The sequence below is a fragment of the Carex rostrata genome, chromosome 25 (assembly GCF_964058835.1).
Source record: "Carex rostrata chromosome 25, lpCarRost1.2, whole genome shotgun sequence".
NCBI classification, from domain to species: Eukaryota; Viridiplantae; Streptophyta; class Magnoliopsida; order Poales; family Cyperaceae; genus Carex; species Carex rostrata.
Window position 1 is genome coordinate 2,151,079 of NC_135942.1, and position 21,314 is coordinate 2,172,392.

At 34.6% G+C, this 21,314-nt stretch overlaps 2 protein-coding genes across 3 annotated transcripts in view; both read left to right on the forward strand.

Moving 5' to 3' along the window:
* LOC144543733 (translation elongation factor Ts (EF-Ts)) overlaps positions 1–20,936 on the forward strand; it is a 31,203-nt gene extending 10,267 nt beyond the window's left edge. Inside the window, exons 1-9 of one of the 2 annotated variants that reach the window (XM_078292108.1) lie at positions 14,213–14,344; positions 14,608–14,872; positions 15,576–15,748; positions 16,337–16,420; positions 16,602–16,776; positions 18,594–18,778; positions 19,692–19,817; positions 20,220–20,308; positions 20,621–20,936. In XM_078292108.1, the coding sequence (XP_078148234.1) occupies positions 14,626–14,872; positions 15,576–15,748; positions 16,337–16,420; positions 16,602–16,776; positions 18,594–18,778; positions 19,692–19,817; positions 20,220–20,308; positions 20,621–20,636 (1,095 nt within the window). In that variant the 5' untranslated portion in view covers positions 14,213–14,344; positions 14,608–14,625 and the 3' untranslated portion in view covers positions 20,637–20,936. Of the gene's footprint in view, positions 1–14,212; positions 14,345–14,607; positions 14,873–15,575; positions 15,749–16,336; positions 16,421–16,601; positions 16,777–18,593; positions 18,779–19,691; positions 19,818–20,219; positions 20,309–20,620 lie in introns of those variants that run through there. The other variant, XM_078292109.1, reaches the window with a different exon arrangement.
* Positions 1,807–9,303, forward strand: LOC144543932 (SAC3 family protein B-like). The gene is made up of 13 exons (XM_078292379.1): positions 1,807–1,885; positions 2,440–2,621; positions 3,566–3,705; positions 3,925–4,097; positions 4,486–4,586; positions 5,061–5,276; positions 5,592–5,807; positions 6,207–6,298; positions 6,684–6,777; positions 7,334–7,426; positions 7,560–8,173; positions 8,523–8,640; positions 8,956–9,303. Exons 2-13 carry the CDS (start codon positions 2,490–2,492, stop codon positions 9,100–9,102), a joined length of 2,136 nt encoding a protein of 711 aa, XP_078148505.1. The 5' UTR covers positions 1,807–1,885; positions 2,440–2,489; the 3' UTR covers positions 9,103–9,303.
* Positions 20,937–21,314: the final 378 nt, after the last annotated feature.

The following is a 21,314-nucleotide window of genomic DNA, read 5'->3' on the forward strand; positions in this document are numbered from 1 at the left end:
GATTATATATGTAGAGTAGAACTAGGGTATTCTTAAGTTCAACACATTAACACAAGTTTCTTCATTGACGGTTTTCTAGCCTTCTTTCACCAAGTCCTTCAAATTTATAATTTTTCGAATTTAGTACAAAGTCAAGCAGTCAAAAAATTAACACATCAAATTTAACTTATAAACCATCTTTTTTTGAATGCTTGACTATATAATAAACTAGTTCGGAAATTTAGAAATTTGAAATATAAACGCATCACTCGTAAATTAGATTGGTTTGGATGATTCGGATGAGTTGTTTAAAACCAATCCGATAATTTTTCTGATAATTAGTTAAGTTCATAAAAATACTTGATGAATTTAAGAACACGCTAGTTCTACTCTGAGTTGTTTAAAACCAATCCAATAATTTTTCCGATAATTAGTTAAGTTCATAAAAATACTTGATGAATTTAAGAACACTCTAGTTCTACTCTGAATTATTGTGAGCATTTCATTTACATTTTCATGAAATAGATAATATGTTATTTTATTCCAATGTGATATTTATATTATTTTTTTCAGAGAGACGTGGTCAATAACATTTTTGTTTATTAATTGGTTAATTTCATATATCAATACTTGATTTACAAAAAAAAAACATTGGATGAATACAATATTTACATAATTCATTTATATAAAAGAAACTATATTTTGTCACATAAGATTCGGTAAAATATTCTAAAAAATGTACTTAATTTTAGTAGACAATTATACTAGGTCACATTTTTATTTCACTAATCAAACATACAATTATACTAGGTCACATTTTTATTTTTAATGTTACTTCTTTTTAATAATGCGAGATAGGGAATAATAAAACTTTCCCATAAACCCTGCTACTTGAATAAAAATGCTGACGGTGATGCCATGGCCCAGGTCATCCTCCTCTGATTTTGATACCTATACCTACTAGCTTGGCATAAGAAGTTAAAATGGTATGCTTTATCTTAAACCTTATCTTTACATCATATTGTACCCATTGAGGATATTTTAAGTTATATTTTATGTTCGTGCTAAAATAGGAAAGGTGTGAGGATATTTTAAGTTATATTTTATGTTCGTGCTAAAATAGGAAAGGTGTAGGTTGAGATGCAGCCAAGTTAAGGCAGAATTTTTTTTTTTAGTATTTTTGGTACTCGTGTTTTAATTTTTAACTTGGAGATCGATGGATCCATTCAAAAATACGAGTCATTCTCGGTGGTCAAAGAAGGGAATAATGCAGATTTACTGCTTTCTAAATAAGAACTTTCCCCAAATGTGAAAATTAATTTGTTATTGTGACAGTTGCACTAATCTTTTGTGAAAGTTCCTAAAATTATCATTGGTATGTCTACTTTTGGAAATAAAATATTCGTAAGACGCTTAGATTAGGAAACAATTTAGGGTGAATTTGAGGAATTCGCATCCTCTGAGATATCTCATATTTTGCGTGACTTTTTGGAAAATCTCAACCGTTCAAAGACATTCTACACGAATCTCAAAGCTCAAGCAATACTGGCCCCTGCGCCATCCCCGAATAGGCATCGGACACGTAGGTCACACAAAATATGAGATATCTCAGGGGATGCGCACTCGCATTTGAGGGTATACATGAATTCCCCCTCATTCTTTCTCTTCGCGCTCTCTTTCTTTCTCGTGCTGATCACTTCGCTATCTCTCTCTTCCCGACTCTTATCTCTCCTCTCTCTCTCTCTCTCTCTCTTTCCTAATCTCCTCTCTCTCTCTCTTTCCTAATCTCCTCTCGTCTCTCGGACTCCTGTGCCTCGCCGCCCTCCTCTCTTTCCTGTACAACTCTGGAAAGGCGCTAGCTAGGTCGAGCAACTGGAGGCGCTTCTCTCCTCTTTTCTTCTCCGAGGTTTCTCTCTCTACTCTACTTCGTTTTATTTCTGGTCTGTGTTTAGTTCGTTTATTTTTGCAATTTGTTGCAAGATATAGCAAATGGGAGTACCTCAATTGATTTGAGGTGAATCGTATTAGTCATAATGGACTGTGATTCCACGGACAACCTATAGTGAGGTTGTTTTACTAGTTAGTCGATTTGTATTTTAGGTTTCTTGACACATTCTTGACACATTCTTGACAGATTCTTGACAGATTCTTGTATTTTAGGTGAGTTTATAGATGCATTTATGGTTTTAGTGAATCATCTGTTGCATTCTATATCACATGAATTCCAAGAAGTATTCTTTCTAATTAGCTCCTTATTTCTATTTCCTTTTGCTTAATTAGTTGCATAAAACTGAAATAAATATTCAACTTTAAACCCTTGCATGGATAAACCCTTTTCATTATTCTTTCTACCAGCAGTTGCATGCTGAAGTTGGTGCGATTTTGAGAGGTTTATAATGTATCCTTTTATTCACCTGGGTGTAGTTGTACTGTTCTAAAGATTTGTTCTTTAATTACTAGGTTTCATTGTGCAAGGTAGGAGGGCTGTGCTAAGTACAAAGGTGGAAGACATGTCAGGAGGTAAAGCTAAGTACAAGGGTGGGCCACCAAGGAAGCGGTGGAACCCTAATTTCGTCAACCCAAATCACAACAGCCCCAATTGCAGTTCTGCAAAGAGGAAAAAGCCAAATGACAGCACTCAGGTACCATCTGGATTTGGTTGATATTTTTTTTGTGATTGCTATTTCTGTGAAAACTAATCTTTGTTTTGGGTCTTGATGAAGACCCAAGAGTCTTATATTTGGATGTTTTACTTTTTTTATTGCTATTCATGAGTGGTTCTGTTATTAATATGCCAGTTAGATGTGTTTTATATTGATACTTATCCTTGCTGGGTTCCAGACCACTATAGATTTTCTTGGTTGGATGGACCCTTTTTTTTAACTTTTCTGCAGGGATTATTAAACTTGGTGGGGTTGCCGTCACTAATATCTTCTTTTCCAATCATACTATAAAATGTCACTGACCCAACCGAGCTCAACCCATTGGTCAACCTAGACATGACAATTCGAAGGTTTAAGAAACCCATGGCTTAGAATTATTAGTGTCTGCTAGGAGTTCAGTTTGACTTAGAGACCCCACTCCTGTTTTAGGTTGTTGACCATGCTGGTTATTCTTAACTGGGTACTATTCTAGGCCATTTGGTAATGTTTGATCAAATAATTTACATATATGTAGATTAGAAATCAATGTTCATGTTTTGAACCTTAGAGATCAATGTTCTCTTTATATCTTGTAGGAGCATTCCATGCTTCTATATGTTGTCAAAGTAACTTCTTGTTACTGGGAGTAACTGCTTGTTACCTTTGCTTTAAGTTTATTCTGAATTGCAAGAAATATTATAAAGATTGTGTTATTAATTTTATTGATTATAATAGAGTTGTATATTACAAATAATAGAGTAATTTATTGGTTAACTTATTCTCTGTGTTATTAAATCCCATTTGAAACAAAAAGCATTACACTTCTCTATGAAGAAGTATATATTGTCCAACAGTGAGATATGCTGGTCTAAAAAAATAACGTGGTTGTTTATTTTTTTTTTCAGAAGTGAGTTCTCATAACCACTCTGACATTTATGATTTAGATTAAAACTGAAGAGCTAACTGAAGCCTCCTCCTTTCCTACACAGAAGTCTGGTAAACTTAGTGACCTTAAAGCGCTGCCATCTCCTCTACATGTTGTTGACAATTCTGGGACTCGATCTCCACAGCTCCTGACGGAGAGGTACTCTTTTACTGTTTGTTACTTGTGTATTAAGGATTATAGGACGAATTTGTATATCTGCTACCAAACTGAACCGAGTCCTTTGTTGGGGATGCCTAACTTGAAGCATTTTCCAAACCGAGCTAAACCATGCTAAATTTCTGTCATGTGTGTGCGCGCGCATGCATGTGCAAATTAAAACTTTTCTGTCAATAACCAAAAGTTGTCACAAATATACAGAGAAAAGGAAGCAAAGAAAAGGCGCCTGGCTCGGTTTGGGGCTGAACTGAGCCAACCAGTTGTTGAACTGGTTGAAACACCAGTTAGCATTGCTGAATCAAGCAAGCAGCAAGATGACGTTGATTTTTCAGAGGCAACTGCTATAGTTGGTCTTTGCCCTGACATGTGTCCAGGTAATCTGTGAACTTATATCTCTTTTCTTTTATCTTTTTATTCACTTTTTTATTTTCGGGGGTAAGAGGATGGATAATGTAAAAAGTGACAGCATACTGTGTTGAATTGTCATTCCATGTTTTTTGGTTTCTTTTATTGTTAATACAGGTATCAGATTACTTTAATCTGAGAATGGAGCATCTATTTCTTACCAAATGTCCACTTAAATATACCAATTGTTGTCGTTGCCTATAGCTCTGTACTGATATGTACCAGGCAAAATTGCTATCCTTGGTAATGTAGGGAAAAAAACAGTTCTTTGGGGCATATTCATGTATGGATTAGAAGATAAGTCTCTGTAGTTATTTCCTTGGTGAAATGTTGACGTGATGCTTTTGTATTGACTAGTACCTGAAAGGGGGGAGCGGGAGAGAAAAGGACATCTTGATAAGCACGAGCAGCTGGATGGAGATAGAAACCAAACCACTAAATTTCTTGCTGTTAAGAAGGTAACATACATGCTTTTATTCCTTCTGTCATATACTCATGGGAAAATGTCATGTGCATCACCTGCAAAAATTCAGACAATGATATGTTCTCCTGCAAACAACTAATTATCTAACTGCCTCCATTAAGTACCAGAAATAATGCGTTAATGCCTATCATCTTATATGACTCTATTTACATTGAAAATTAGTGAGGTAAGGAGTAATTTGACTAGATTTGGAGTAGATGGTGAAACCAGTGATACAGGATATTGAATTGATATATTTTTTACAGTTTGCAGGGTTATATTATATGTCAATTTTCCTAGCTTTTGTGGGTAAATCCAGGGTATTTCAGATTCTTGGTTATTTTCAGAGATGTTTTCTTGGGTACACATGAAGTTGCTTTCCAAAACTCTAATTTAGCAGCAAGAAAGAAAAGGTGAAAATTAGATTGGAAGTTTGAAAACTCGTGTATTGTTTTTCTTGTGTATGCAGTATCCTGGGACAGCAGAGAGAGATCCTGATCTGATAAGGCCTGTTCCTGTACTAATGAAAACGATGGATTATCTCATAGAATTATTGAATAAGCCTTACGGCAATGATTTTCTTGGCTTGTACAATTTCCTGTGCGACCGTATGAGAGCCGTTCGTATGGATCTCAGGGTGCAACACATATTCAACCTCGAGGCCATCTCTATGCTTGAGCAGATGGTACCATCTTATCTCTGAACTCTAATTAGAAATTTGTACCAATTTTTGGCTCTATGCTGGTCAGTTCCAGTACTGGTATGATATTCTGCCTACCAAAAAGAATGGTGCTGGTAAATTTTTATTTCTCATTTTTAGATTTTCATGGTCATTTGAGTTATAAAGTTTGGCCTATTATTTATTTATTTAATTTTACTTCTTGTTTTGGCTGTCAATTTATCTAGCCTGTATCAGTGTTTAATTGCATGTTAAGGGTAGTCGAAGCTAAATTCAGTTAGCTGGCTTGACATTGACCTACTATTGTTCTACTGTTACCAGATAAGGCTACACATCATTGCCATGCATGAGCTCTGCGAGTACAACAAAGGAGAGGGCTTTGATGCACACCTGAACATAGAACTGATGAACAAGGCATTGGTCGAGCTGTTCGAAATGTATGAAGACCACAGGAGAAAGGGAATTTATGTCCCTACCGAAAGGGAGTTTCGTGGCTATAATGCGCTTCTCAAGCTGGACAAGCACCCAGGTTACAAGGCAAGTGCATTTTTGTTTTCTTTTGCTTTCTTTTGTTGTAAAATAATGTGTGCCTCGTGTACAAGGAGCATTTGCAGTTCCCATACTCTATGGCTAATGGGAGATGTCACCTATATATTAATCCTAATATTTACCAAGGCAGAGAATCATCTGCTCTTGTAAATTCTGTTGATATCAAGTTCACCCCATATACAATGTCTTCAGAAGCCCTAAAACCCCTCTTTTTCTTCTTTTTTATTTTTATGGTTGGAGAAAGGACAACCAAATGTAATTGGGACACTGTTTGCTATAAATGCAGAGGGAGCTCTGTTTAGATTATTTTTCATGTGTTATGGGGATGCACTTTCAGTTCTTGAATTGCTATTGTTTGATCATTTTCTGCCCCTACTTAAATTATAGGTGGAGCCTGCTGAGTTGTCACTAGATTTTGCTAAGATGTCTCCTGAAGTTCGGCATAGCCCAGAGGTTGCATTTGCTAGGGATGTAGCAAAGTAAGTTGGTGTCATTTAAGGATTTGATTTTGGCTAGTCCATGCTAGCATGAGACAGGATGGTGATGCTTTCACCAATAATGAGGAAGTGAATCACATCTTAATTGCCATGTAGCTTATTTCTTATGCAACCCAAATATGAATCTTTGTGCTAGCTAGTTAAATGATAGTAGCTTTAGTTATTTTTCCTAGTCTTGGTATAGGTTTGATATTCCTTGACTTGTCATGATGTACCTTAATTGTTGCAATTTTAGGGCCAGGATATTACATTTCTTTCTTTAGACTAGCTAGTTAAATGATAGTAATTTTAGTTACTTTTCCTAGTCTTGGTATAGGTTTGATATTCCTCGACTTGTCATGATGTACCTTAATTGTTGCAATTGTAGGGCCTGTAGAGCAGGATATTACATTTCTTTCTTTAGACTTGCAAAGAAAGCCACTTATCTGCAAGCTTGTTTGATGCATGCTCACTTCTTAAAGGTATAACACCACTCAAATGCTTCATACAAACATAGATTGTTGAAAAGTATATTTTACTACATCAGAAAGGGGATGTTTCTGTGGTCCCTTGCTAAATTTGAGAAATATATATGCATCCATTATTCTAGCCTACATATAGAAAATATTCTTAAGCATGCTAAGAGAAGGACTGTGGGGCTGTCATTCAAGTTATGATTTTCAAGAACACTCCATTCAAGTTGTTTTATTTCAGTCGCACTTGAAGTTTATGTTACAAGTTCGAAAACCAGATATCACTAAAAACCACAAGTTGGAGAAGGCAGACATTGAAGTATAATTGAGAATGTAGCTCTAGGAAATTGCCACAATTATCCTGAAAACCACAGTATGTTAATTTTTTAATTACCAAGTAAAGAACGAACTACAAGATGTTTCCATAATGTCTGACTTGGGGCCTAGATACAAATTTACAAACATGCCTCGTTTTTGTTCTGTTACTTGAGTTTCTGATCTGAATGGATGTTTAGTATCTTTTATGAGCGTTATAAAATAATTTCTGTTTATTGTTTGTTTACAGTTAAGAACCGAGGCCCTTGCTTCCCTGCGCAGCAGTTTCCCATGCAATCAAGGGATGCCTCTTGCTCGACTCGTAGAAATGCTTGCTATGGAGGTATCACTTTCTATTTGTTCTCTTTTTTGTACCATATGCAGCTTTGATATATGGTATTCTATATTTGAATATCTGCCATTTCCAACATGTACCTTCTGTGCATAATAGATATGTGTTTCTTTTTGTTATTTAGGGGGAGAATGCTGAGAGCTTTGTGAAGAACCATGGCCTTGTGCTGAAAAGTTTTGAGGAGTTGTACATGGTGAAAGATGGTCCATTTCTCAGACAAGTAGGAGACCATTTAAGCAAATGGTCGCCACTTGTTGGCACCAAAAGGTCTCACATGATAAAATCAGATGTTTGTTTCACTCATGTCTCAAGTAATACGGAAGAAGAGGTTTCTTATTCATTGAAGGTTGGTGAAAGTACTGCCAAAAGGGTCTCACCAAAGAAACCGGGCATGGCTATATCTGATTCTCCAAGGCCAGTTAAGGTTTTAGATCAAACACAATGGGTACCTCTTCCTGTAAGAGGACCTCAGGAAGTGGACAAGCAAGCCGTCTTCATTCCAGAGAGGCCGATTGACGTGCAAGCTGTTCCGCTTCTTCCTCTTCCATTGCCTCCGGTTTGTACTGGTCTTGTACCAGTAATGCATGCGACTTCCAGCGTGAATGCATCCAGACCCAGTGATCAAAAGGTTGCTATAAAGGAAGGTGAGATGGAGATGGAGATGGAGATGGTTCTAGCGGAGAAGAAGTCACGTGAAAAGACGGAGCTATTCAAAGTCAGACTAAAGTCAATAATCAGGTTGGTTATCTTTTGCTTACCTATGAAGAAATGTTATCAGCTAATGAATTTGTAATTGTGGGCTTTCAGTGCTTGTGTGGTTTGCACGAGCTATTTGTAGAAAGAATCACAGTTAAGTGGCGAAATAACTGTTTTTAATGGTCTAATTTTTGCATCGGTATGATGGATTCCGACAATTTGTACTGAATGTTGACTACCCAATAACTCAAATAGCAAATAAGCTGAAAGATAGGTTAACAAATTTGTTAGTTTCTAAGGATGTATTTCTTTTATGGCAAAAACTTGAGAAATTTCCTGGAAGTTACATTTAGGAACCAAATGAATATGGGCTGAATAATTAAATGTGCAGGAAATGGAGGAAGAGAGCAAAGGAGATGAGGCTACTTAGGGAGAAGAAAGAGAGGAAAAAGGCTTTGGTTCAAGAGGCCTTGGAATCCCTACTTAGGGAGAAGAAAGAGTGGAAAAAGGTACGTGTGATCAAATAAGCTTCAATTTCACCCAACGTGACTCCTTTGAACACTCAAAACTTGCAATTAACAGAATTTGTCTCGTTGAGTAAATATGCTTCAATGATATACCTTAAGTTAGCTTTGGTTTAGAACAATCAGGGTTGATAATCTCTCAATTGCTAGTATAAAGAACCAACAAAGCAACTAACATATTAAAGATTTTGTTACTCAGTACTGGACTGATAAGAACCATACCAAAATTCACTTGTATAATTATTTCAATAATTATCTTCTCATAATCCATGTTCCTTCATATATTTTGTTTTTCTGAAGGCACCGAGCAAAGAAACAGAATTGTTAGATATTGAAAGTGCCATACGAACGAGAATGAGAAATCACCGGGGTAAAATTGCCGCTCTTTTTGATCGGTGCACAAGGGTACAAGACGAGATTGACCATAAGCTTTATGTTTTTTTCTGACTTCAGAAAAATGATTCATAGTATTCTCTTCTCTTCTGTAAATAATCTCTAAAATTTTAGGCTTTCTCTGATATGTTATGTTGGTGTTTATGCTTTTATTGATGTTATCCGAGATGTTTAATAGATATTACCAAGAGTTATGAGAATTTATGCTAGTGTTTATGCTTTTTTGTTGTGTTATCTGCGATGTTTTGAAGTCGCTAATTACTAGGATTATTGAGCATGTTTTCAGTTCTAATTTATTGTTTGATCATAAGCAACCTACATAATTTAGAATGTATAGTTTAGATTACCAATTTTGGGAGAACTCATTCCCTCTTACCAGTTCAACGTAAGTTCAGCTAGAAACTAATTAAGCATTTTTCATTTAGTAACAATCATTATCTGTTATAATGAGTTACGATATAATCTCTACAAATTTTCAGTGAACTACTTCCCTCTTATCTGACTGATTTTTTGTACTATATCTTAAACTATGAAAACAAATTTAGCTACGACCTACTTTCGGTAAAGAGCTGGTAAGTTCTACCAAGAACAAATTTTCTTTATTAAATCACTTGCTCGATCATTATTATCATTATTATCATTATTATTTTTTTTATACAAATTTTGTAGTTCTTTTCATATTTGGGCTTTATCCTTTTGCTTTACTTCGTTAACCCAAATTTACTTCTTTTTACGGTTCAAAATTTAGGTACAAGATGAAACTTACAGTTTTAACTTTAATTTTTTTGCCATTGTGTAAACTATTTCGTATATGATAAAAATATTGGAGTTTCACATTTTTTTCTGTAAAAAATAAATATTAGAGGGTTGTTAACAATTTTTAGTTGTTTGTACAGCTATACTTGTTAATGAAATGCATCACTATTTGCATGACATGCAAGACGAAATTGATATCCCTCGTCTAATGAACGATTTATCATTTCAAGCTGTCAAGCAATTTTGTCCAGCTTTTTGAGAGGGACCAGTATGATCATAAAACAAAAACTAAATGAGGCCTACTATGGTTCATATCCTGTAATTCTGCAATAAAATTTGACCGAAACTGCATATGCTGGTAGTTTGTAACAAAACAGTTTGGGCAGCTCTGAGAAACTGGTAAAATGCAAGCTTCATACTGTTTTTTTTTTGCCCTCTAAAAATAAAGTCTAAATCCTAAACCCTAAACTCGAGCATATATTCTTATAATTAAAAAATATTATACTAATTAGGTCATTTCATGGACCAAATACAATTAAATATAAAATGCCAAAAACAACGAGATTAGTGAAATTTTTCAATGTTCAATGGTCATTGAGAAATAATTTATTTGTACAACATCAAACACGGCTTGTGATAAATTTATATAAGTTTTCCTTGTTAACTTCTGAAATATCTAATACATATGCTTAATTAATTTATTGTTAATTTTCGAAATTTGTAATTAGGGTTAATATTAATTGAAAACAGTAAATAGAGATTCGAAAAAAAAAATAGTCCAACTAAATGAAAAAAAAAGAGAGTAAAAGCTGGCCTATAAAATCTAATCAACTCCAAATTTTCGTCAGCATCCTGTTTATGACCGAATTTTTTATTAATAGAAAAAAAATAATTAAAATATCGAAATACAGTATTACTTTTGAATTTTATCCAAAACTAAGTAGAACGGGTTGTTTAAACCCGTCCCGGATTATCGCTAATCACTGTCAACGCTAATCTCTGTCGACGAGAGGAAAAAACCAAAAACCCGGACGGTTCTACACAACCCGTCCTGGATCCGGAAAAAAAAAAAAAAAAAAAAATCCCGGACGGTTCTACACAACCCGTCCCGGGTCCGAAAAAAAAAAAAAAAAAAAAAAGCTGGACGGCTCTATACAACCCGTCCCGGGTCCAAAACAAAAAACAAAAGAAAATTCGGGACGAAGTTTGAATTTGTCGATTGCAACTAATTTATTGGATTTGCAATAATGAGCCTCTAGCAGAGAAGGTAGGCGCAATAACAGTGCGGCCAAGCTAGGGACAACCTCATCAAACCACACTTTTGCTTCATCTCTAGACAAGTGCTGTAGTCAAAATTCAAGGAAAGAAAACATTTTATCCTTATTTAGTAATAATTTAGTGCCAAAGTGCAAAAAAAAGATCAAAGAAATAATTTAGAAACAGCAATTTACTTGATCAAAGAAGAAAGATAAACCATTGGAGGTGGCATAAGCTAGGGGAGGCTGTGAAGAGAAATCAAGTTCATTACGGACGTTATCTATAAAGTCGAAGAATTTGGAGCCCGAGTCGACATGGCTGACAGTGGGGCCCTTGGTCAGGTCACACAGAGACCTTTCGGCTTCCTCAGGCCATGTGAGATGAGGGGAGGAAGGTGTTGGAGAAAGAGATATAGGAAGAAATGGTAAGATTGATCTGATACCGGAGAGGTCATCCATTAAAGAGCAAATTAATATTGATAGATAGAGGAGAGAGTTTAGTTTAGACACTATAGTATGAGAATTTAATTTGCATTAATTTGCTCTTGTGATTTATATGATTTATAGCCCATTAATAAGTGGAGCGAAGGGGGTCTGGCCATCAGACCAAATTCGGTATGAACCGTTCGATCCACTATAAGATTTGAGCAACTGTTTAGGGCGGTTTCTAATTTAATTTTGCACGAATCTTAACATAGATTGAACGACCCAAACGATGCATCAGATAGAATTTCATCCGATGACCAGCGGATACTCTAAGCTCCCATTAATAAAAAATTAATAATCATTGGTTGATTCACTTGCGGAGTGGAGTGAGCGGACTGCGAGCGAAGCGAGAGGAAGCAGGGGAAATAAGTGGGGGACGGGTTAAGAGAACCCGTCCAGGAAATTTTTTTTATTTTTTATTTTTTAACGGATCGGGACGGGATTCTTAAACCCGTCCAGAAAATTTTTTTTTTTTTTTTTTTTTAGGAGTCGGGACGGGACGCTTAAACACGTTCGGGAATTTTTTTTTTTTTTTTTTCCTTGATGCTAGTTAAAATTAAATGAGGATTAACCGGGACGGATCAATTGGACCCATTCGGTGGGACGGGTTATCTAGACCCAATCTACCTACTTTTCGCAAAAACATAAAAGTTATGCTCTTTTTAAATATTTTTTTTATTTTATTTCTATTAATAAAAAAATCGGCTATTTATGACCACCGGATCCCATCCGACCCGAATTTTTTATTAATAGAAATAAAATAAATAAAATATTTAAAAAGAACACTACTGTTGAGTTTTTTCGAAAACTAAGTAGACCGGGTCCTGTAAACCCATCCCACCGGACGGGTCCAATTGACCCGTCCCGGTTAATCGGATTAGCCGTTAACTAACATCACGAAAAAAAAAAAAAAAATTCCCGAACGGGTTTAAGCATCCCGTCCCGAGTCTGTAAAAAAAAAAAAAAAAAAAAAAAAAAAAAATTCCGGACGGATTTAAGCATCCCGTCCCGAGTCTGTTAAAAAAAAAATAAAAAAAATAAAAAAATCTGGACGGGTTAAGTAAACCCGTCCAGAATTTGAAATATTATATTTATATTATATTATTATATTATATTATATTATATTATTATATTATATTATATTATTATATTATATTATATTATTATATTATATTATATTCTATTATATTATATTATATTATATTATATTATATTATTATATTATATTATATTATGATTTTATATATATTATATTTTTTTGTTTTTTATATTATATTATTATATTAATATACTTATATATATATATTATATTATGAATAGAACTAGTTTAGTTGTGCTTAAGTTCACCAAAGTGTTTGGTGAGCTTAACTCCAAAACTTATTAAATCGTTTTCAAATGACGAATCCAAACCGTTAGAACCTGCCTATCTTGCGAGTGATGCATCTACATGTGAAAATTTTAAACGTTCAAATTAATTTAGTATAAAGTCAAGCGGTAAGAAAACGTTCAAAAAATAAATGCACTAAAATTAATTTATTAATCTTTTAATCTTGACCGATTGACTTTATACTAAATTAATTCAAATGTTTAAAATCATAATATAATAATATAATAATATAATATAAAAAACAAAAAATATAATATATATAAAATCATAATATAATATAATATAATATAATAATATAATGAGTATGGCTAACGCGCTTCCTCTAGCATATGGGCAGAAATGCTTCCGGTGGAAATTTCAAATTTCAAAATCCAAAAAGTCGATCTGAACCGTTCATCTTCTTCTCCATATTAATATCTGCTTGGAGACCAAATTTTACATTTTTCTGAAATTTTTTACTATTTATTAAGCCACATTGAAAATTGCTGATCCGACGGTGGCTTCCCAAACAGTAAAAATCAGAAGCTACCGTTGGATCAGCGATTTTCAAAATGGCTTAATAAATAATAAAAAAATTCAGAAAAATGTAAAATTTGGTCTCCAAGCAGATATTAATATGGAGAAGAAGATGAACGGTTCAGATCGACTTTTTGGATTTTGAAATTTCAAATTTCCACCGGAAGCATTTCGGCCCATATGCTAGAGGAAGCACGTTAGCCGTACTCTAATATAATATAATATAATAATATAATATAATAGAATATAATATAATAATATAATATAATATAATATAATATAATAATATAATATAATATAATAATATAATATAAATATAATATTTCAAATTCTGGACGGGTTTACTTAACCCGTCCAGATTTTTTTTTTTTTTTTTTTTTTTTTTACAGACTCGGGACGGGATGCTTAAACCCGTCCGGGAATTTTTTTTTTTTTTTTTTCCGTGATGTTAGTTAACGGCTAATCCGATTAACCGGGATGGGTCAATTGGACCCGTCCGGTGGGACGGGTTTACAGGGCCCGGTCTACTTAGTTTTTTTTTTAATATTTTATTTATTTTATTTTTATTAATAAAAAATTCGGCCCATCCGACGGGAATTCATTTCGCCTAAGGTACCTCATTTTCTGAGTTTGAATCTGGTCTGCTCATTATATACTAACACGCATCTTGAAGGACCACAATGCATTTAAGGCTTGGTCGGATTGGACGGATTCTGATCGGACGGTCTGGATCCAAACTCAAGTTTCTTTGGGTTCCGGACCCTCTTCTTGCTCCTCTCGATCAGCGAAACCTACTACACTTGACGCCAGCCGAAATCACTCTTGCGATCATCAACCGAATCCACCGTTTCAATCAGTCGCAAAGAAAGGAAGAGTCTGCGCAACTCGGACAGAGGTGAGTCTCTTACGATTCAAGCGTTCTATCGCCTAACAATTGTTCTTCCCATTGCTTGCTAATGATACAATGGAGTGACCATTTGTTGCTAATGTTAATATGCTATGGTATACTGTCCAAATTTATTGTACTGTATACTTCACAAACGATACAATAGTTGGGTTGGGGCCTGGCGTATGAATTTTTTGTTATGGATTTTCCTAACCACGGCAACGTTAGTTACTCATTACTAGTCTCTTATAAGTTATATTATCTTCTTTCAGATTTAGCACGATTTGAGAATGGCATATGTTATCAGAAGACCCATGTCTCAATTACTGCAAAGACAAGCACGATTTCAAGCTCACAAATTCAGTGAGTCGTGCCTGGGTAAAAGAACAGCTTCTTCAGACCTGTTTCAACTGAGAAGGTTTAGTGCTGAGGTGTCAGGTTCTGAGCAGATGAATCTTATAAGACAACTTAGAGAGAGAACAAGTGCTCCCATAAAGGATGTCAAATCTGCTCTTGTTGGATGTAATTGGGATATCGGTACTTATATTTTTCTCTCTTTCTTACATTGGAATGGTATAATTGTGCTTAGTTTATGACTGAGTGAATATAATGGAATGAAAGAGCACAGACCATCAAATTAACAGAACTGGCATTTTGCTGTAACATGCTTTTGGTATATCTAAATTCATTTTATTAGTCAATCAGGTAGTGTTATCTCATTGTACTGCACCAATACTAGTTTGACCTGTTGTGGCGCTTAAATGGCTTTTCATTTTGTTTTTTCCTGGCTTTTAGGTGTCCAATCAAGGACAAATTGGGTTTGACAGCAAAATGAGGGCTTAAACTGAGTTTGGTTGTAGAATTGAGAACCAAGCTGAGGTTTAATTGCCTTCAATTATTGCCAAATTACACTTGGGGAATAGTTACTTGAACTATCTGAAATTTCTACAAATTTATAATCCTTGTTTGCATTAGTGAACCTTGACTTTTGTTTCATTTGTGAATTTGGTTGGGAGAGTGTGCCATGTAGTCAGATGTTGACTTAATATTGCCTTCAATTGAGCATTAATTGCTATTTTGTTCCAAGAATTTCAAAACCTAAAAGTTTGAACTGAAAGCTTAGATAAAATGAGAATATATTTGAATGAATGCTGCACATTTTTAGTTCTCTCCTTTGCGATAAAATAGGGTAGACAAGTACCAACTTGAGTTTCATAAATGCTTCAATCATTCATTTCAGATGAAGCTCAGAAGGATCTGAGAAAGAGAGGCGTTGTAATGGCTGCCAAAAAGTCGGCCCGAACTGCAGCTGAGGGTTTGCTTGCAGTTGCACAAGATGACAAAAGAGCTGTTGTTATAGAGTTGAATTGCGAAACTGATTTTGTTGCCAGAAATGACGTTTTCCAATACTTGGTACGTTTTACTTCAAAAGAAATTGTTTGTGGTTCATCCATTTGGGCCCAGATTGGATAGTGGTGATTGTTTATGCACTTGTTTTGACAATACTTATGCAGAGTTTGTGAAATTTGTTATACACGAGATTTGTGAAGCATCACTTGGTTCCAGTTTGGTCTCCCTACCATAATTTATAAAAAAAGACAATCCTATTAATTTTGTTGGACATTTTTCAGTTCAAAAAATCAGTCAACAATTTTGTTGACTAGGGCTTTCATTTTTCTTTGAGGAAGATAATTAGTAGGTTCCACAAGGTATCAATGAGAAAGTATAAGAATTAGAGTGGGAATGGGTGACATTTTTGGGGCCATATCTTAAACTTTTCTCAGTACTTGGTAATCTATTGCAGTTAGTACATCATATACTAGAAATAAAAAAAAATACTCGGTAACTTTTTCCTCATCAAGTGTAAGTGAGAACTGCCTAAAATACCATTTTAGAATTATTTGTCCTGTCTGGATATGCCACATAAATTTGGATGTTCTATATGGTGTGCATACTTGCATTGAAGCTTTTTTTTTCTTTCTTGGCTGTTTGTTATTGCAGGCTTCTAGTTTGGCAAAAAAAGCATTGCTGATGGAGGGACCCACCTTTCAATCAGCTTTTCCCTTTGGCCCTGAATACTTGGAGGTAATTCACCTTCAAATATCCAATTGTTTTGTATTGTTTAGTTTTGTGTATCTTTGGATTCCTTGCTTAATATCATTGCAAATAAAGTCGGTATTAAATACAAATCCCTAAACCCTACCTTTATTAGCTTCGCCAAATTATCAAATTGCTCATCCTTTGTTTCTTTACATTTTTGAAATAGAACATGACAATAAATTTGGAGCATCCTAAACTTACCGGAGAGACAACTGTACAAGGTGCAGTTACTGAGGTGGCTGCTATGGTGGGAGAAAATGTTAAATTTAGAAGAGGCTTTATTTTGTCTACTTCCTCTCATGGTGTTGTTTCTACTTATCTCCACACCTGTCCTCAGCCAGGTAAAGAGAATTATTTGGAGGGAGTTTACTGTAAAATTTGTTGTTTTGGACTGTACCATCCAAGCAGGTTCATTTTTTTTTTTAAAGAAGTGGCCATGCCACCGTTTTCCATTAAAATGAAAACCAAAGTATTAAACAGTAGTACTGGTACCAGTGACAAACGTATCGAACAGCCTACATAGGTATTAAGCAAATACCAACACCAACACATAACCTGCAACAAAAAAATAAGGAACATCGACAGCTACCGAGTGTATCCTACAAACTTCAACATAGCAATACATCCCAGTTCAACACACAAAACAAACATCAACCTACAAATCATAACAGCTAACTAGAAAAGTAAAATAGCATTTAAAGTCCCTGCAACTTCCATATTCTCCCAAGGCACCAGCTGCAAATCTTCTTCACCAGCCAAAGTTCTCCCTCTTCCACTCATACGGGTTGTAACCTGAGTATCCTCTATGGAAATTGCCAACAAGGTACCTGACAGGGCCTTCACATCACAAGGAGTAATTAGCTTAAGTTGATCAGTTAAATCACTCTTTTGTTGAGATGCCAAAAATAAGCTAGAGATATAATTTTTGAACCTAAAGCTTGAATATTCAAAATATTGCCATCGCGAAAAACAATCTGTTTCTATCCAACCAAATAGACCACAGTACTGCCCCTCATATTATTTCCACCAGATTAGCATCCTTTAAAGGAATACAATAACAATGAATTTGCGAAAAGAGCACTTATTAGTAAAATTGGAGGTCTCTCGTTGCAATTGACATATAATGCCTTTCATTTTGGCTGTGAAAAGTAGCCAACCATCAGAAACCCATTAAGGCATGCCAACGGATGACAAAATTTGCTCTTTTATGTAAGGATAGGTTACATTGACAAATCACATTTGATAACCATGACAACCAACACGATATTCATCAAATAAAAAGTCAAAATGGTAGATAAGTTCTCTATGAATTAGATGAGCCATGTTTCAAACTTACTGCAAAATGAAAACCTATTGGTCAATCTTGAAGTTTTTGAAAAAATATTGGTTCAGTTATTTGTCGGCATTGATTGGTGACCAAATGATTTTTAAATTGCACCAAACTAATTTCGGAGGCAGGAGTGAGTGGCCACCGACCCAAGCAAAATCGAGTCAATGCTACAATGGTCATTTGATACACGCAAATCTAAGTTATAAAGACAAAATCTACTATTTTAGTGTTTACTTCTACGAATTGAATTCGTTTGTTGCGGTTGTCAAACAAGCTTAGTTGTTTGACAGCTTATGGTCAATCATTTTGCAAGCTCTTGATACCGATCAAAATAAAGTAGAAATATCGTAATCTTTTATGTGCGTAGAGAAAATGATATAGATCAAATCTAACGGTTTTTATTTTGATATTTGAGTTTAAATTTTAAGTTATTGAAATTTAAAAAATGGAGGCATTTGAACCCTCTTAAAAGTACCTCTCCAAGTTAGAATATATATTGGTGTTTTCTTTGCAACTATTTAGTTAATCCCAGATGTAAGAAACTTCAGAAATAATAGTATTTTAGACATCGGTTGTGGTTGGCAAAAGAACTTCCAAACTCTCAAGTATGCCATCTGGAAGTTTGCATATCACTATCTACAGGAGTAGGTGATATTTTCTGATATTTTTTTTTTAAGTTTAGTAGTACAAAGTTTCTAATCTAGCATACCAATGATTATTCATTCTCTGTACTACTGTACCTTCAGAGTTAGATGACACTGGTTTGAGCTTTTTTTTTTAAACATTTTTACAACCATTATTGTTCATGGATTTTTCCCACTTTTGTAGGATTGGGTCGGATAGCAGGTTTGGTAACACTAGAATTAGAAGATGGAAGTGCCTCACTTGATCCATTAAAAGCTGTGGGTTCATCCCTGGCCATGCACATAGTTGCATCAAAACCCCTATTCTTGTCAAAGGAACTTGTGCCAACGCAGGCTTTACAGAGTGAGCGTGAAATTCTGAAAACTCAGGCACACTTCTTTTTCATTTTTCTTTTATATTTTTAGGATAATTTACATTCATATTCCCATATACCCTCGCTTCCAAGCATTGCCCAATTTCCCGAAACTCCACTCTTGTAGCCATTTTCTTTTTATAATGGCAGTACCAACACCAGCTAATTTGTTCGGTATACTTAATATCATTATGTTTGACTGAATCTAGTATGAGTTAAAGCTCACTTGGGTACTAAACAATGGATCGGCTTCATATGACAAGCTTGAACCGTCGATCTTGATCTACTTGATGAGCCAATTGTTTTAATTTCAATATTTTTACTTTTTAGTTTGTTTTTTATAAGATCAAAATGTTAAAATTGTTAAAAAATGAATGAACCAAAAAAAATATTTTTCAGCCTCTTCATCTTATACAAAACGAACCAAAAAATGAAGAATTTGGAAATGTGAAAGTTTGGCTTGTCAAGGAGATGAAGATTAATAGTTTGAATTCTTCATTTGTATAATGATGGTTTTTGAAGTAAAGCCCACAGATCCCTGGTGATATCCGGATTACTCATGTTTTACCTTCACATTTGTTTTTCTGAAAAATGCTTCAAACATGCTCAATGTATAATTTCTCCATGTAGGACCATTTAATTCTTGAAAAGACATGCCCAAACTAGGGCTCATTTTGCAAGCTGTTGCATATTTTTATATACATATTTATTTATTCAGAAGACAACCCAAACTATCTCGTTATTCCTCTATTTTTATCCTTAATCCATTGAAATGATATTTAGTTTGGATGGTGTTGAAAATTTCATGATAACGTAGTTTTTGGTTGCAACAATAAAACACAATAGTGAGTTGCAAAGGAATGAAAAAAAAAGGATAATAAAACACAATTATGACAATTATTTTGTCTCTTTGTATTTCTACCTATTAGGCAGAAGCTTCTGGAAAGCCTCAAATGGCGATAGAGAAAATGGTGGAGGGGCGTTTAAGGAAATACTTTGAAGAAGTGGTGCTTTCAGAACAAAAATTTGTCCTGAACGACTCCAAAAATATCAAGGTTTCTCTCACTTGTACTACAAATCATCTCAAAGGGCAATTGTAGTCCTGACTCAAGTGTTACTTGGTTCCTGTCCAGTAACTCATTGAGTAATAACTTTAAACCTCACAGGGAGATTAATTGGTCTGAACTTTATTCAATTTGGCCCAATTAAACACTCAATTGTAACTACCCTTAATTATGCACTTGAATCTTGATTAAGCCCTTTTAATTACCCTTGATTTAATCCGATTGTGCAATTTGGTAAAACTCGATCTTCGGTCTCACCAAACTTGCTTGTACATAACTGTTAAAACTGATATTGGACTGATTTTAGGTCTGCATTCTTTTTTTCCCTTTTTTTCTTCAAATTGACTCTTTCTAATGAGCTATTCAATGGATGTTTTTTTGTCCCTTTCTCAGACGGTGTTGAACGAGTTATCAAAAGAAGTTGGTTCAAAAGTAAATATTGGGAATTTCATGAGAGTGGAAATAGGAGATGGAATTGCCAGGTAGTCAACTCAATTTTAATAAATAGTATCTTTTGGTTATATGTGTAGATTATCTTGGGTGTTGATCAGAAAATATAGCAACTTTTCGTAGATTCTCATTTTATCAGCTGCCACCTATATCAGAAGATTCTGAAGCGATAAAGTTGTAAATAGGAGTTTTTTGCTGACTGATTTATGGTCTTATTAATATAAAAAAATCCAAATAAATTATTATCCCAATAAATGATAATTAATAATCAACAGTATATACCAGTAAAGTCACAAAGTTCCATTCTGTTGAGAAATCTGCTAATTGTACTGTTAAATTTACAGGTCAGACTCAGCTTGAGGCAAATTAAGCTTTGGACCTCAAAAACTATACTTTTGACAGAGAGAGAGAGATATCTTCTTTATTTATGTTTAAAATTTTTATTATTGTGAAATTCATAGTGTCCCTGTTAAACTTTAGCAGAGAGATTTTCGGGACTTCACTGAAGAGGGCTGAAACAGCTTGTGTGACGGATCTAGAGTTTTCTTTGTGTGTTTTAGCACTGATTTTATTTCAGCTAACATAAATTAATAAGATGCAACAGGTTTTCAATACAATACTTTATCTAATTAAGAGAAGACCTAGACCTGTTTGTTGCTACTTGTGCATTGATACTCTCTCCCTCTCTCTCTATCGGAAAATTAGCAGATTTTTACCTTTCCGATACTGATATTGAGGCAAGATTATCGTTCTCTGGTGTGGTGCTAAGAACTTTATAATCTGTGCGCAAACCGACAGTCCTCTCTGAATTATTACTTGACGGGTAGTTAATTTCTACTTCTATTTTTGTTTGCTGGCTCGAGTTAGTTTAAAACTGATGCAAAAAAAATATAGTGAGGCCTTAAAATAGTTCCAAAACATATACTGCAAACAACAGACACCAACAATAATACAATGTCTTAAAATGGACTAAAATTGTTTTGGGGCCTCCATATTCGATTACTTTTGTTCTGGGCCGGCGGATAAAATTACCCATCT

What these genes read in the sequence shown, in the direction of transcription:
- LOC144543932 (XM_078292379.1), top strand. Translation starts at nt 2,490, where the DNA reads ATGTCAGGAGGTAAAGCTAAGTACAAGGGTGGGCCACCAAGGAAGCGG. An exon ending in TTGCCCTGACATGTGTCCAG is followed by an intron (nt 4,098 to 4,485) that starts GTAATCTGTGAA and finishes TGTATTGACTAG; the next exon opens with TACCTGAAAGGGGGGAGCGG. An exon ending in TGCATGCTCACTTCTTAAAG is followed by an intron (nt 6,778 to 7,333) that starts GTATAACACCAC and finishes GTTTGTTTACAG; the next exon opens with TTAAGAACCGAGGCCCTTGC.